General features: G+C 41.4%; 1 protein-coding gene across 2 annotated transcripts in view; it reads right to left on the bottom strand.

Moving 5' to 3' along the window:
* Positions 1–16,867, bottom strand: part of ralgapa2 (Ral GTPase activating protein catalytic subunit alpha 2) — a 91,569-nt gene that overhangs the window by 53,460 nt on the left and 21,242 nt on the right. For both annotated transcript variants that reach the window (XM_053335108.1, XM_053335109.1), the window contains exons 4-20: positions 14,662–14,719; positions 12,346–12,389; positions 12,044–12,224; positions 11,751–11,866; positions 10,210–10,348; positions 9,223–9,431; positions 8,297–8,539; positions 7,851–8,033; positions 7,454–7,588; positions 7,130–7,278; positions 6,858–6,969; positions 6,314–6,551; positions 4,952–5,131; positions 1,387–1,509; positions 939–1,024; positions 742–832; positions 309–482 (exon numbers count right to left, since the gene is read on the bottom strand). In XM_053335108.1, coding sequence (XP_053191083.1) covers positions 309–482; positions 742–832; positions 939–1,024; positions 1,387–1,509; positions 4,952–5,131; positions 6,314–6,551; positions 6,858–6,969; positions 7,130–7,278; positions 7,454–7,588; positions 7,851–8,033; positions 8,297–8,539; positions 9,223–9,431; positions 10,210–10,348; positions 11,751–11,866; positions 12,044–12,224; positions 12,346–12,389; positions 14,662–14,719 — 2,461 coding nt within the window. The remainder of the gene's footprint in view (positions 1–308; positions 483–741; positions 833–938; positions 1,025–1,386; positions 1,510–4,951; positions 5,132–6,313; positions 6,552–6,857; positions 6,970–7,129; positions 7,279–7,453; positions 7,589–7,850; positions 8,034–8,296; positions 8,540–9,222; positions 9,432–10,209; positions 10,349–11,750; positions 11,867–12,043; positions 12,225–12,345; positions 12,390–14,661; positions 14,720–16,867) is intronic.

Genomic DNA, 16,867 nt, shown 5'->3' with positions numbered 1-16,867 from the left:
CAAAGGATTGCTTTGTGTGATCCAGTCCCTTAATAAACATGAATATATCAACTGTCTTTACTGATCCAAAAAGCTGAGAAACAATCTGGAGGTACAGACCCAATCTACATCTGCCCTATTAGTGGGCAATTGCCTCTAATAGCTGCTTTTCAAACAACTTCAACAAAGGAAATTTTGCTTTAATTCACACAACTAACCCTGTATTAACTCTGCAATTAGTGCAGATATTTAAAAAAAAGACACCAAAACACAGTGACATATGTATTTTGGCGTCTTTTTTCAGGGTGAGTTCATATCAGGTTCTATACCTGCAAGAGCCTCATTGTGGCTGAGCAGCAGACTCCCCTGGCTCTGGGGGTCAGTTGTAACATCCATGTGGGCTGACTGGGTGGACTGAGTGTCAGCCTCCTCATCAAAGGCCTGCCAGGTAACCTCAGCCTCGTTGAGGTAGCCGTTGGATGTCTCACTGCTTAAACTCTCGCCTGGTAAGAGTGGGTAAATGAGGATGACAAGAGGCACGCAAAGCATAGCTTAGTATGAAAATCTATTGCAAAAAACAGTCTTTATTTGGTACTTTGATATTTAATTGGTGCATTATACATTGAACTAGGAATACAGCCTTGCAGTTGTATGCATCTGCTACAAATTAAACACTTATATTAAAACATAGCTACATAAATCGGAATCATTATCATTCTTAAGAAATAATTGTAATGTCTAAGAAATGGTGTAATGTCTAACTTTTCTCTCTGAGCTTGGGCCTTGTGTAGTTTGTATGTCCCTCAGAATTGCACTCAACCTCGGTTGGACTGCTGCTCCGCTGGATGAGAATCTTGTAATAAAACAAACAAACAAACAAACAAACACTGTCATGCACAAATCCTATTTCAACTTCAGTATTTTGACATGACACTAAAGTACAAGATGGTTCTTCTCACCACTGGTGGCTCACTGCTCTCTCTTTTTCCCTCAGATATCCTGCTATCAGAGCCACAGGATGTAGGGGAGTACTCTCTCTTTTGGGCTGGAGTGTGACGAGAGATGTTACAAAGAGGCCAAAAAACAAAACAAAGTAAATCCACAGACTCCAGAACCACGTCGTCCACCACTAATTATAGCCTACATGGTTATAATATCTGAAAACAATGTCAATATTAAAACTACTACGTTTTACAAAGATAGACATACTGCCAGGCAACTGTGCTGGATAGCACTGTGTTGTCAAGGTATACTTGAACTGGCAATTAATGTTTTCTCTTTTCATCTAGTTACTGACAGTTTACATCATATCTAAACACAATCTTGATGGGAGGCAAGTGTGTCATTTCATTCAAGATTAAATGGAAAGCCGTGTAGACATACAGTCAGATTTGTGTCTGTATATACCTGGTAAAGTGTCAGACAGTTGTTGGGTGATGTCTGAGGTGCTGCTGCTACGTGGCAGAGGGCTATCTCCACCTCCCAGCTCCTCCTCCGCCCCACATTCTGACAGCTGACACTCCTCCACATCTGATGGACAGGGCAAAAGAGGACACACTGTAAGGCCTGACCGATCACATACCACAATGCAAATGTTTAAATGGAGTCACAGCAGGATATGTATTTTGTTATTATTAAGGGATTTTGCAGACACATTAGGACATGCACACATGCAGTGGTGATGCAGACACTGGTGTTATACACTAGTTTCCTACACACTGCATACAGCGGAAGGGCTGCCAGATTTTCAAGCATGTTCAACCCACGATACAATTTTAAGTGTGCGTTAAAGCATAAACCTCTCTGCTCCAAGTACTGTCACAACAGACACAGACACTGGCCGGCATATGACAGGTAGTGACAGACGGATGGAAGAGGAAAGGTGATGGTCACAACACACATGAAAATACATGCAAGCTCTCAGAATACACTTTACCTGAGAGTCTGTGAGAGCAAGCAGAGTTACCAGAAGAGATACCAGGCAAGAAAGAGCTCACAGTGTGGAGCAGCATAGGAACGCTTTTAGTAGTGGGCAAAGCCTCGTATAGATGAACACAGTTGCTGATGGACTGGCTTCGCTTAGCTTCCATCAGGGAAAAAGAGAGAAAAGAAGAAGGGGAAAAAGAAAACGGAAGAGTAAAGGGAAGAAGACAGTGTTCAATGACAGCAAAGTACAGCATGCTACAATGCTGCTTATATAGCTTCATTGATAAATGCATTTCTTGATCAGGAGAGTAAATGCAGGGGTAATAGCAGAGTTTGACATACATTTGGTCATATTTAGTGTTTGCTGAAAAGTGGGTATCAGTTCCAGAAATTATTACTCATGTGGAAATGTGAATAAATCAGAAATAATATACACAGCAGATAAAAAAAATGAAAGCAAACTCAGACTGAGTCACTGAAACTGTAAATCCTGTGAGAATACAAATTTGTAGGGTGCAGGATAATTTTACGCCACTGGAAATCTCCCACTTTGTCCACTTTTAAGGAATGGATAGAAGTACTAAGCTCAATGGCAAGCTATGAGCGGGTCACTTATAGAGTAGCTGGGAGGGAAGATCTATTCAATTAAGTTTGGGGTCCATTCCAAGCTCAGTTGCAGGATATGAAAGGATGACACTACCTACCTCTGCATAATCTTTTATATGGTTCAGGTACAGGATGTGTATGATATGTAGACTTCCTAGGGTGTTGTGTTTTTGCTTTGTTTTGTGTTTTGTAGATCGATGTTTTGTGTTGGAAGTCTGGCTTGAGTTGTACATTGTTGCTGGACTGCAAACTCCTTTTTATTTTATTGTATTTTATTTAGTTTTTCTGTTTGTGAAGAAAAAAAAAGACTGGGCAGATACTGAAAAAAAAAACACAATGTAACTCTTATTCATGTAACTGTAATAATGTAGTTAATACAAATTTGTTGCATGTATAAGTGCTTTTTGCCACTTTGAGATCACAGATTGTTAAGGCGGATATTCATCTTTGTTGAAAAAATCTAATAACAATATATGGGACAATCTATTATTTTACATAAATGCATAACGCATTTTAAAGAATTAAAGAAGTGAGACAGAGATTTGTACTGAGTGGGATGTTCTCGGTTAAATAACAAATCGTTAGTGCTCTCTGCTGGATGAACTAGGTAATGGCAACATTCTCTCTGAATTACCTCTCAAGTATCTTTTTCATTTCTGGCCAACATATTTACCAATTCAGCTGATTTATTGGGTGTGCCCTAGTTTAGAATGGTGCTCTTTTCTAATTCCATGTGGTTTCATATGACACAAATCAATAAAATCTATGAAATTAAAAATCATACAATAACATCATATAAACCTTAGAATAAAGTTAACGTTATCACTTATTTTTCATTAACCTACCAAAAACCCTGTTAAAGTACACATGCAGAGTCATTGGGAGTAATTAGTTGGTATGTGTTTGGAACAGAGGAGAACACATATTTATACTATACCTACTGTATTTTTATCTTATTTGTGTCTAAATTATCATTATCTTATGACATCAAAATTTAGACGCATATTAGTAAAGGTAAATCTGATAGCTATCCCAGCATTGGCAGAGTGAGAGTTGGTTCAACTGGGTCTCTCTCGTTGTCGAAGCTTAATGAGTACCATAATGAAATATCCAGCCTTTTCCTCCATTATCAAGACAAGATCTCAGAACAATATTAGTTTGTATTTGCATGAGCAAGTACGGCCAAGTTTTGATAGTTGTCATTGCTGAGGCATTGCCATTGTGTCTAGATAGCACTCCAGGCTTAATCTCAAAGAGAGCAATGAAAGAGGACAGTTCTATTCTCCGCTTTCAGCATACTTTAATTATGCCTTTCAGTGTGAGAGATACGTCGTCTCTGCTACAGCCCGCCGCTGTGTCCCATTTATGCATATTAATGAGCATTAATTACACTCTTAATGAAACTATCAAAAACTGCCGTGCAATTGATGTGTGGGTCTTCTCTTGAGGAGTAGGGAGGAGGGCTGTCGGGCCTTTGAAGATCAATGTGGGAGAAATCCAATTAGGCCAAAGAAAAGGAAGGGAATTTGAAGCGGTTGTGTTTAATGTCCATCTTTGCTTGCACGCAGATATAAATAAATGGACTAACTGAATAGGTGCATAAACATGCACACGAGACACATAATAGAGGTGTCAGCATGTGCACACACACACATAAACACACATACATAAACACACACACACACATACACATACACAGACACACACAGTTCTAAGACTTCATCCTTCAGGCACTAATACACCTGCTCCTAGCTCAACAAGCTCATCATTTCAGAACGTTAGTGGTAATTGGGAAGGCGGAAGGCCAGGAAAGGAGAAGGGATCGTCTCTGTCTTTTATCCTCCACATTAAGATTCTGTCTAGACAAAATTAAGACGAGCGAGACAGGCATTGCGGCTAGTAACTACTCTACTGCCTTCCAGCTCAACTTATAATTAGCCTGCCACATTCCCATCAGATAAGGGGTGTTTGCTGTTTCTGAATCGAGCTAATGACAATGAGTGTCCAAAGCTGGCCTTTGACACGCCGTTGGGGGATTGTGTTGTATGCCTGCAATTGAGCTGACATAGAAACATGTTGACATTGGCCAGTGACATGTGAGGGGAACAATGGGGGCCATCTGCTGGAGCTCTTTTGTCTTTGCTGTTAGGCCTTTCAACGGCACCTGGGCTGGCGTATACGTGGACCTGTCTGAAGGCTTTCACATGCAGTCAATACATCAGATAAACGCTGTGCTCTGACGTTGTGCCCCAGAAGCTTATCAGTGCTGTGTTCTTGGCCCACACAAAGGCAGAAGATTAATACACCATGGATAAAGCATAGAACACACATCTAGGAGGGTCTTACACATGAAGTATTCCGTTGCATTATATTTTGACTATTTTAATTTTACAGTAATATGTGGCTAGTATAGCAATAATGTTATATCACAGGTTCTTACCAGAGGCTTTCTGTCGGACGTTGTTACGGGCCTTCTCTACACCTGGAGCTCCTGATGTGGTGGCAGAGCGTATCCTCATGGGTTCCTGAACTCCCGGCCCGCTCTGCTCCCCCTGGTTCCTCCAACTGAGTGAAAAGGAGCGGGCCACTGCTGCTGCCTTCTGGGAATCCTGAATGACTCCTGAAATGCAGATGCAACACTTGCTGAGTACTGAGGTCTCACTCGCTGTACATTTTTCAGTAAGATTCGGCTTTATATTTGGATTTAGCAGCACCAAACTGTCCAACAATACAAAACCCTCTTACACTACAGAAGTAGCTGTGCAGTGTTGCCTTAAACTCATGTTGACTATGGTAATGTCTGAGCAAGCATGACATCATTGGTAACTTAAAGCTCCTGTGTAGCAATTGAAATTTATTTGCATTCGACAAGTACTGGTGGTTGTATCAATCATTTTGTTTGACCAATACTGAATTAATTAATGATATAAAATTGACTGACTAAAATATTCAGTATTAAGGAGAGGTGTGGTAGCTGAATGTAAACTGTGCATACCACACAACCGCAACGTCCCTGGTTTAATTTCTGTCAGCGACCTTTGTTGCATGTCAAACCCTTCTTTCTCTCTCTTCTCTTGTTTCTGGTCGGCCTCTTCAATGCCACTTATTTAATAAAGGCAAAATTTACACTATGAAATCTATTTTCTGTCAGTTGACTAGTGGTGTAATTTATTTTTTTCAGCACTGAATAGAAATTTAAGAAGGTTCACAAATTTTCTAACCAAGATTCAGGTTCTGTTGGTAGAAGCTCTGCAATTTTTGATATTCCCATGTCCCATAAAGTGCCTATTAAAAGTATTTATTCCTCTTTACTGAGTCACTAATCAACATAATTGACAAAATAAAATCAAAGTAAAATAATATCTCTACAAAGTGGTATGAATAAAAATAATATGCCACCGATTTAGCATTGGACTCCTACAGTTTCAAAAAGGATCAACATTGATGCAGCTGAACCAGAGAAATTGTCTTTCTTATTTGACACATTCCTCTTCCACGTCAAAACCTGGTGCATGCATTACCTGCAATACAGTTGGAGATTTGGGTGTGTTATGTTATTAGGGGAGATAAGAAGCAGGATGCAGAGGTCTGGTATCGTCACTTCTTTCTAACTCCACACTCTCACATTATTGTTTTAAGAAAAAAAACAAATCACCATCATAATTGCAAGAGAGGGAAAATAAGACTCATTTTAAAGTAACTAGGATTTATGTTTCCAATTTCAAACTTTTTCTCACCCAAATTTTAGCCAACCCACATTCCCCCATCTTTCCCCCATCTTTTCCCCATCTCTCCCTCTCACCACGTCCTCGCTGCCTCTTCTCCTTCTGTTCGCTGAGTTTGTCCAGAGGCAGGCTGGCCATGTCCAGGCCGTAAACCGAGCGTGCCAGCACAGCCGTCAGCGAGTCCATGATGCTGGCCCACTCTGTCACCAGCTCCTCCCAGCAGGTAAGAGAGGACAGCACTGCCAGCAGCTCGTCCCACAGCTCCCGGGAGATAAATACGCACAAGTTGGCTCTCACCCACGCCACGATGATGGTCTGAATGCAAGATGAGACGACATGAAATGAATTAGCATTGACAGAAGGGTTTACAGCTATGAAATCCAGCCTCTAATATAATGTGACATGTGATTTGCTATAGTGTCCCCTTGCCTTATTGTCAAAAAATACCCCATGCAGGACATAAACACACACACATACATATATGTGTCAGAGCAAGTTATGGTACTTGGTTATGAATTAAATTACACGATTATATATAGTAAGTGTCTGTAAGTGTACTGTGAGTAAAAAGTTGTACTGGAGGTATGATGACACATTCACACTCAATCCCTGCAGACATACCCTGAAGAGTATAGATGCCAAACTTTCAGCAAAGTTGTCTTTTCTTTGGTTTTCCTGTGGCCTCTTCATCACCGCCTCAGTGATCCTCAGTAGTACCTGCAACAATTGCTCCCTACAGAACACACAGAATATATATATATTTGTCATATATAGAATGCTTTTAAAAAGGAGGGATCATGAAATCATCAAAAGAAAATCTAAAATGTTTGAGAGCTAGGACTGATCACATGAAAAAAACTGATCTCCGTTTTGTATTTGAATATCGCACTAACCATGTTTGTGTGTTCATCGTGTGCTCCATGATCATGTGCCGGTAGATGCTGAGAACACACTTGCACACCTCGACCTGGTTATCCAGGAGTTTAGGTAACTCCTGGCATGGCTCCAACAGGAATACATTGGATGAGTTGGTCAGGAACACCTACGCATGCAAATCCATAAAGACAAAAAGTTAAGCTAAACAAACTAAAAGTAAAAGTAGGTTAATTAAGACACAAGTAAAAATAGAGAAAATGCATACAGTAAGTATTACTGATGCTAAAAACCAAATGCTGCGACCTCAGGGTAACAACGCAGCTCTGAAAATAGAGACAGACCTGTAGTGTGGGCTGGATGCCAGCCTTGACGTCCCTGTTCTGCTCCTCTGTGAGAAAGCCCCGACTGATGGCGCTGCTAAACGAGTAGGTCCTCCCCCAGCTGGACGTCCGTCTGTGACCGTGACTCTCCAACATCTGGAAAAAAGACAAGGTCGCTCAATGACTCAGCAGAAATAAGCAAAGACACCTATACCTATTATACACCTATAATAGAAGGACCTCCCATGTTAGTTAAGACAAAAATATGGTATGATCTTATCTTGTTTAAGTCTGGTGTTATGAGACTAAAATGGTGTTTCTAGCTTATGGTGTGATTTAAGGATGAGTATGTTATTTAGTAATATAATTTCAGTCACATTGAAGTTAGAATGAGCAGTGACACTATCTGCATCTTTACCTGTACGTGCATGTTGTTGGCCTCTGTGCTGAGTATCTGTTCAGAGCCTTCATCCACTTCATCTTCCTGTGCAGTTTTGTCAGGCTCTGTCATGAAGCTGGGTTTCTCCTGCAGGATCCACTTCCTGTACACTTTGATCACTTTCCTGATTGCTGATGCCTCGCAGGACGGCAGCAGGAAAGCCTAATGAGCGGGGACATGAACATTCAAGCTGAACTGCAACAGTGTTGTGAATAGTTTAACAAGTAGCCTGTGTGGTAGGAGGGATCTTCTAGAAATGTTAACAAATGGCCAGCAGAGGGCAACATAGTACAAGTTATCACAGTGGAATCATCAAGTCTGCATTATAATCATGACCCAATATGAAAACCATACGGCATCCGCAATGAAATGTATTTATAAGTCAAATATCGAAATATTGCATGGATACAGTTTCTCAGATGTACCTGGTGGAAGACCTCGTTGACAAAATTCACATTGTCCCTTGTGGACAGCAGGATGGCGTGCACCATGTCATACACATAGCGGTGCTCCTCTTCAATGCTACACAAACTGGAATCGCTGGGTCGACGATCAGACAGCGTGCTGCTGTTGGAGTGGCTCTTCTCAGGCTCCCCCGCTGGCCCATTTGTATCCCCATCCGTCTTATCCTTCTCCTTCTCCTGGCTGCTACTGCCTGCAGTGACAGTCTGGGCACCACACAGACACACCGTGTTAGTGAGAAATGAGTTTCTTAATATGCTAAAGGTTGTACGCTCTCTGTTAAACAGTCGGTCGCTGGAGTCTCACTGATTAGAAATTCCTTTCTCGACTGATTGTGTTTTAAGGTGTTTTTAAATGGAGAATGAGCAACTGAAGTAGCCATTATTGTAAAAATGATTTTCACCTCTATGTAATCAGAACAATATTAGTTTTGCATTTTATTACCCTTCTCTGTCCAGTACTGTTTAAATATCCTTTTAAACACTGCTAAAATACTGTCATTACACACATGTTCAAATACAGACTTAAAAGCAGATCTTGTTTGTGACTGCACACTTCTTGTCTTGCCCAACATTTCACAGCATAAAATGCATGTGTAAATTTCAAGTAGTTACTTACAGTGCTTCAAAATAAGTTTGGGAGAAAACATATTTCTACACACTTAAACCCGTTGAAATACATTTCCATGTGACTTCACATTTATAAATACATATGTGTATATAAATATACACATTTTTAAAATGCATTGTTCTTTGTATGCATGCCTGGGTATCTTTATACAGATACAAGTACTGAAGAGTTTTGCTACAAAAAGCAAGAAAACAGTCTACACCTCCTCCCTGGATGATGACAGAATGAGAAATCAACAGAAGGGTACTGTTGTGCTCACCTGGATGAGTTTGGGAATGACCTCTGTGCCGTTCTTGGCGCTCTGCGCCGCAGCAGCACTGCTGACATACTTCTTCTCCAGGAAGAAAGTGACCAGCCAGGTGATGAAGGCCACACGGGGTGCCAGGTACTGGTCCCTGGTGCAGAAAGTGCTCTCACTGTTCCGCATCACTGACACATACATGGGTTTTGGTCTGTGATGGGGGAGGTCTGATCGAGCGACACAGTAAGAAGAGCGGAGGATGGTGACAGCGGGAGAGTGAAAAATGGAAAATGCATAAAAAGAAAAACAGTGAGAGAGATTAAAAATCAACTCCACATGTATTCCTGTGAAGCTTTAAAGTTTTTCCAGCTGAAATAAAATGTGTTCACTCTACCATAAAGCTACAGAAACTGAAACAAAAGATTTACACCTGCTCACTTGTTATACCTTTTGTCTTGTAGATGATACTATCATGAGTACAATATCACAACACACATGAATTATGTCATTCTCTTGTCAATCGTCAAGTTTATGATGAGTATTGTGAAATACTGTTCTAAAATAATGTTAAAATAGTATTTATTTTAATAGTGCATAACAATCTATAACTCAGTGGAAATGTTAAATAAATAAAACAACTATGTTTTCCCTTATTAAAAAAGGTTTGTTTCATGCTGAACATCTCAAAGCTTTTAAACTATTCCCATGTGCTGCAGTCTGTTTATTCCTTCCACTTAATACTGCCTCTGCTTCTTTTCACTGAAATGTCATTTTCTTAATGTTTGGCCTGAAGTGCCACTGTGCTTAAAGACAAAAAGAATTGTATAGAGAGTGTGTAGTAGAGAATGCTAGTCTGCTGAATAGAAGCTTTTTACTCCCACAAAAATGTAACATAATCAGATTTCACAAACAGCAGCTCTTGAGTTCAAGTACAGTGTGTATTTTTGCAGTAACAGTGAAAAAGCTTCAGGAAGAGGTTCAATATATACTGCATTTCATGCTTACCTAATAAAGGCTTGTAGAGATTTGTGAGCTTGGTGAAGGAGGGGAAGAGGTGTGGAAGGTAGTACTTCTTGAACAGGCTGAAGAGAAACCTGAAGCCTGTGTCCTGGTTCTCTTTGTTCCTCCATTCTAAACTAGATGCCTGGCAGTAAAACAACACAAAGAAAAGACAAGGTCAGGCTACAGGGAGAGGAGACACTTCCAGCATTACTAACTGGGGATTTCCACCGGGTCCGTCAACGGCGTGGAACGGCTGTGCCACAGTTTTGCTCTGTCCTCTGCCCGGTGTCAACTCACACCAGGAGCGTTACAGCAGCGGAGCGGAGCATGCTCTGGGAGAGAAATCCGCCTTTTAAAATGAAGTTGCACTGTTAATACAGTAATTACGGAAGCCCAATCAAATCCGAATGAGTGCCTTTAGTCTACGATAATTACTGCAGTAGCAGCACAACTAAACGGCCCGATTTTGTTAACTTGCTCAAATTTAGTTGATTTGGTCATTTTCTTAGATTTTTGTGCTATGTCATGTGTCAGTAGCTACGTAGCTAGATGGAGTCTTTATCGATCGGGAGGCTGCACGGGTTGTTTTATTTTTAAAGACGTAAAGTTTTATTATGCCGATTCTGTGTCTGACTTCCTGTCTGGTGCAATCTGCTCTGTTGAGCTTGTCGCGAGTTAGAAACGGCTCTGTCAAAAATAGAAATGCTGCGGATTGATAGCGCTGCGGACGCTGCTGAGACGCTCCCGGTGGAAACACTCTCATTGATTATAGTGGCACCTATCATCTCCGGTGACTGCGGCGCAGCTGTAACGCACCGCTGATGGAAGTGTTCTATTTCAGCTTGACTGAAGCTGCCTGATGGCGTTAAGATTCAGCTTGTCAAGTCACTAGTGGCTGGATTTAGAACATAAGGGATGTCACCCGATTCGCTAGCCAATCAGCGTAGCAAAATCAGCTGGTCAAGTCAGCAAACTGTCAGCTGATCGAAATGCCTTTTTGAATTTTGATGGGGGGACCAAGAGTCTTTCTTGGTCCCGCCATCAATACTAAGTAACTTACTCATATTTTAAGACACTACAAATTATATCCAGCGACAAAAAACCATCAGTTAGACCAGAGGTACATAGAGTTGTTGCTATGGAGATGACACACCATCTTGTTTAGTCACGTTGGTGTAGACTGTCTGGTTTTGCATTGCAAGTAGGTGCAAGTTTCAACTGAACTCGTTGTGACTCTTTGGTCTGTACTGTGCTTGAGATTAACAGGTTCAAACTTTACACGCTTAACAACTGTTATTGTCTTTGATTTTTAATTTTACTGTTGTGCAAGACAGGGTTACAACTACCGGAGCGGCTGCATAAATTCATGACAAATGTTCATCAAGACTACACTTAATCCAGCTAACTACTGACGAACATTTGTCTTTCCATCTCTATAAACAAAGGATTCAAACTTGAGATACTGACATGATGATCACATTGTAGCCACTGCACAATCTGACACACAGCTGTGTTGTATCCTCTTCAGCAAAAATAGTCATTACCTGGATAACCATGTACTTGAGCAGAGTTTCAAGGATGAAACACGTCGGGTCATCTGCAACCTTTTCTCCTACCACAGCCGGCACCAGTGGGGTAATCTCTTCAGGCACCACCTTGGCTGCTCAGATTGACAGACACAAAGACCCGAGTTAAGTGCCATACGTGTGTATTAAAAGAGGATAAAGTCTGATATTAGTTTAGTAGCTTTTTTGATGACTTCAGTGACCACCCTAATCACTTTAAGCTGTGACACATGTAGAAGTATGCATAATCATGTGTGTCTGCCCTGCCTCACCATCAGGGGGGTTGGAGAAGGGGTTGTAAATGATGGTGTCAAGGGTGCAGGGCCCTCTGGAGGAGGGCACAGCAGGGAATCCTGGCACCAGACAGGCAAAGATAAGAAACTGCTCCTCAGCACAGTTGTCCCTCAGGGCCTGCAGCCACAGCAGGAAGAGACGGATCCCCTCACAACGAATCTAGACAGGGGGAAGATAGGGTGAGAGGGATGAAAGAATATGAAAGGATATACAAAAAGAGGCCAGAAGAGAAATACGTGGCAGGATGAGAACGTGTCATTGAGGTGAAACCGGCATTTACCTTGAATGAATTTCCAGTGTGTAGAAGCTTTTTCAGAATAGAACCTGAACAAACGAACACAAAAAAAGAGCACAATTGTCAAAAACAAAGCACCCCAAATATTCAACTGACGTCCTACAGCTGATGTTCACAGACACAACAAACGGCACAAAGCTGACAGGGAGGGATGTGCTTGTCATCTCCACTGAGGCAAATTGACCTTGATGGGTGGTCCTGACAAACTAGTGGGGAGAGTGGCAAGGCTTCACGTTTTTCTGATGAAAATTAACATGAGTTGGCAGCGACATGCATTCAGGGAGGCAATCTGGTTCCGCTGTAATCAAATGAGACATTGCTCTGATTGCTAAATACCTTGAGTGGAGGATGTCTGTGTGTGTGAACAAGTGTGAGTGAGGACATACTGGTGACAGCCTGCAGACAGCGTTTCTTATGAGGACGTGGCAGGCTGTGGAGCAATTTTGGCTTGTATTCTATAATTTCAGGTTTAGGATTAAGGTTAAATCTTGTGTTATGTTAGGATAAAAGTCAAACTAATCCAAGAGTGTGCAAGTCTTGATTTCTTCTTTTTAAATTGACTAATCTGACCCAGACATATTTAAGTGGTAGCCACAAGTAGCTGCTAAGAAAGTCTGACCATGCTTGCTTGTGTCTGCTGCTTTCATTGTTCTCCTCTCATCACGGTCATATTTCTGTGTTAGAAAACATAAAAGCAATGAGGAAATATTCCGTAGATGCTGGGCTCAGGAGAGAGAAAGGTAAGCAGGAGTACGCGGAGACAGAGGATGATAAAAGCTGTGAAGATTTTCTTCAGCTTTTAATGGTGTGCTTCAAACGCCTGTGACCTTGCAATCCTCGTCTAAAAGAAGAGAACCACTAAAAACTCATTCATGTCATTCTTGACCTACCCGATCCACCACAAGGAATTAGTCACAGGGCGCAGAAATGCTTTCAGCAATGTTAGTGGATGTAGAATGTATTAATAGCTGATAACATTTTTAAAAAATGGTGGAGAAAAAGAAGTTATAGTTATAGGAATTCAATTAAAAAAGTCTGGTATGGCAAGAAGGATTTCAGCGAGCATCACATATTTTGTTCAAAGCAGAAGTCAGGGTCCGACACACCCGAGAGCGAGTGGCGGGAAGGAGAACAAAGCAGGGGAATGAGAGAAATATTGTTTTGCGGTGGTTACATTCTAAAAGCACGAATAAATAACCATCAAACACTCAACAGATGATTCACAGTGGAGACAGATGCTCCGACTTTGTTTTTCCTCCTCTGCATTTCACCTTTTCATGTATTCTTTGCTATTCGACTCCATGTAGGTAGTGGACTGGTACGGTGAGTGAACACAAGCATATTTCTGCAGATTTCTTAGCACTAGCTCAGTTCTTGACACAAGAATTTATTATCAAGGTTATTGATACTTGCTGAAATGTTATTATCATGAGTTGTGTTAAATTTTGTGTAATATATCAAATATTATATATCCATTACTAAAGGAAACCAACCAAATGTAAACTTAAATTGGTTCTTGTATGTACTGTATTATGTATACAATGAATTAATCACCCAAAAAGTGACTGCCAGTTCACTGAAAATATACAAGGGGTGTGTAAAACTCTGATGTACTGGCCAAGTGGGCCGATGGGGAAAATGAATATCACATTGGACACTGGAAGTACAAGGTAACAGCAGAGCATCTTGACCGGTGACACGTGAACTGATGAGGGGCAAAGAATATTCTCTGTGACTTCAGCAAAAGGCCAAGAGGCAACTTTAAACCTCTGATGATTTGTTGTCCAATGACTTAGGAAACAGTGAATTTGTCTGGGGCATCCAACCTGAGATGAGCTTCAGTATTTGGAATTACAAGCCTGAGGGGAAGGCCAATCTATAGCAGTGATCTAGACCTGGACTGTTCAGCTGCCAACGGCTGACAAACCATGGTTATAATTGGGGTTATCGCTTCTTGCGAGGGTTTTTTCTTCCTTTTTTTGTGTGGGACTGAAATTATGCCAGCATAATTCAATTACTTATTTGCATTTCAAATGAAGTGCTCATTTGCATTTCCTATTTACATTCCCTTCTAAGACTAATTATTTTCTCTTCATTATGGAAGGCTTAGACATGGTTGAGGTGACATTTTTGTCCTAAGGTTTATCTTAGAGGTTATGGAAGCATGAGGAGGAAAGACACAGTATATACAGTACCAGTCAAAATTTTGGTTGCACGGTCCCATTCTCTTGGATGAGCGTGTCCAAACTTTTGACTGGTGCTGTAACTACCTGACAGGTGTTACAGAGAGACAATACATACCTATACTGTGAAACTGCCACCGGTTGTAAATTTTCTCAGGCAGGTGCTGTAGAATTTTCTGAGGGGAACAATAAGGAAAAGCTTTGATTAGGTTTATTAAAACAAAAACAATTCAGTAAGAACAACAGCGTCAGGGTTGCATTAGGTTAGAAAGTACAACCTTCTTCCTTCAACCAGGAAGCCTCTATGACCAACAAACATTATCTTTGCCAAAGTGCCCCCTAATCAAGTCACTAAATAAAGCTAAACCAGCTGTAGGGTTCACAATGATTTATTTGATGGTCAATGAAAAAAAGGAGAATGAGGAAACAACAGCTGACGTTGTTTTGGTAAGTGCCAGTGTTTGGTCAAAGCAATATGCGTTTAAGGAATGCAATCTTCCTGCCCTTTCCCTCCACTTGGCCGTGCATGTCTGCAGAATCCTGTGACACAGGACAGCACTGTGAAATGTCATCACCTCACCAACAACCGCTTTACAACTCAATTAGAGCGCCCTAACCTTTCAGCAGCCTATCATTATTCTTGAATGCAGCGACAGGTTAACTGGGCCTCTCTGGAGAGATGGAAAAAAGGGGGTGGAGGATTAGCAGATGTGTGTGTGTGCGTGTGCGTGGCTCGTTAACAGTCCGTGCACTGTGAGCAACTGATGCCCCAATGGCTCCCTACTCATCAAATCCTAATCAATGACCCAATGAGACTTCATGATTGTAATGTAGAGGTCAAGCCTGCTCTTTGCTGCTATATGTATGCAGCTCTGACCTGTTCAACCAGACAATCAACTCTGGCCGGTATGATAAAAAGCTTATCTGCCCTGGAGAGTGAGAAACACAGGGAAGATATTGATAGAGCATTAAAAAAGGAAGAAGGGAAAAAAACGCAGGTTCTGCCCTCTCCAGCCAAAAAAAGTGTCACCATAGCATCTGAGTGAGAAGGAAAAAAGACTAAAAGAATGATGATGGGTATGAGATAAAGATTTCGAAGACAATAGAGCACTATCTTGTTGCATGGGAAAAGAGAAGCTGTCATGACATTAGATCTAAGGTGAACATTTTTTAAGTGTACATCATAAAATTAGAGAGTATGTCTCTGAAAGATGGTGTAAGATACCATTATGTCGCTCAGTGCTTCACTGCATTATGCTAGGAGCTTGGCTGTCCAGAAAGCATCTCCTGTTTTGAGTGTCTCGGTTTGTCAACAACTTCCTTCTTTCCTCGTCGTCTTCCATCTTTAACTTTCCCTTCTCGTCCTCTGAGACTAAATCCCTGTCATTATCAGTGACAGCAGAGATACTGAAAGACATACATCACTTTAAAGGAGGGTGCTGGATGATTATCTGCGCTGTTCAACTTCTCTCTCTTATCCACAGACGTGATGATATGCGTGTGCAGGCGTGTGGCTGCACCTTGCTATTGATCCCACATGGGATTATTACATCTCCGTACAGGCTCTTGGTTGGCCTCCTTCACTCTGTCTCCTTGGGGCAGCAGACACATTATGCTAGGCAGCAGCGCAGCAGGGTAGCCTGCTTAAGCCTTTCCCTGTATGTGTGTGTGTATGTGTGTGTGTGCAGACACAATAACACCTCCTTTCTCTCTCTTACACTGCACCAGGAAGGGAGAGTGGGAATGAGATGGAGAAGCTAGCTCAGAAAGACTCCCCGTGGAGCTGGAATGGCAGCTGCAACAATGAGGAATTTACTGGCTGATACGGGGCGAATGCAGAGTCTGCCGGACTGGAGGTTGGTGGAGTTACTCTAATCTGCAGCCGTACTCCAGCATAAAGATGGGGGCATTACTGTGGTACAACTACAGCCTTAACACATTTACATGATCCGCACTTAGGTTTCCAGCTGCAGGGCCTGAACATGACACAGAATACACTTCTCCCAGAGGTGGTCCACAAGGGCTTTTTGACGGCAGCAGCAGACAAGCAGGACTCTCAGAAGAAATGTAGTCATTTACATATTGTTATGGTTTTTGATCCGACTCGGAGATGATTAAACCCTCTGAGGACAATGAAATCTCTTGAAGCCACAAAGCACTAAACTTCTAATGGTATGGGAACCTATTAACATGAGAGACGTACAACCAGAAATCACAACAATGAAAAGTCACCATAGTTATGGGCAAAACTTGGAATGTCACACACAGTAAATATGATATAATAAATAAGGAATAAAGTGCAATACTGCTAGTAAGATGATAAT

Source organism: Scomber japonicus, chromosome 16, assembly GCF_027409825.1.
Source record: "Scomber japonicus isolate fScoJap1 chromosome 16, fScoJap1.pri, whole genome shotgun sequence".
NCBI lineage: Eukaryota > Metazoa > Chordata > Actinopteri > Scombriformes > Scombridae > Scomber > Scomber japonicus.
Note: the sequence above shows the minus strand (reverse complement) of the source record. Positions and strands in the feature narration are given on the sequence as shown.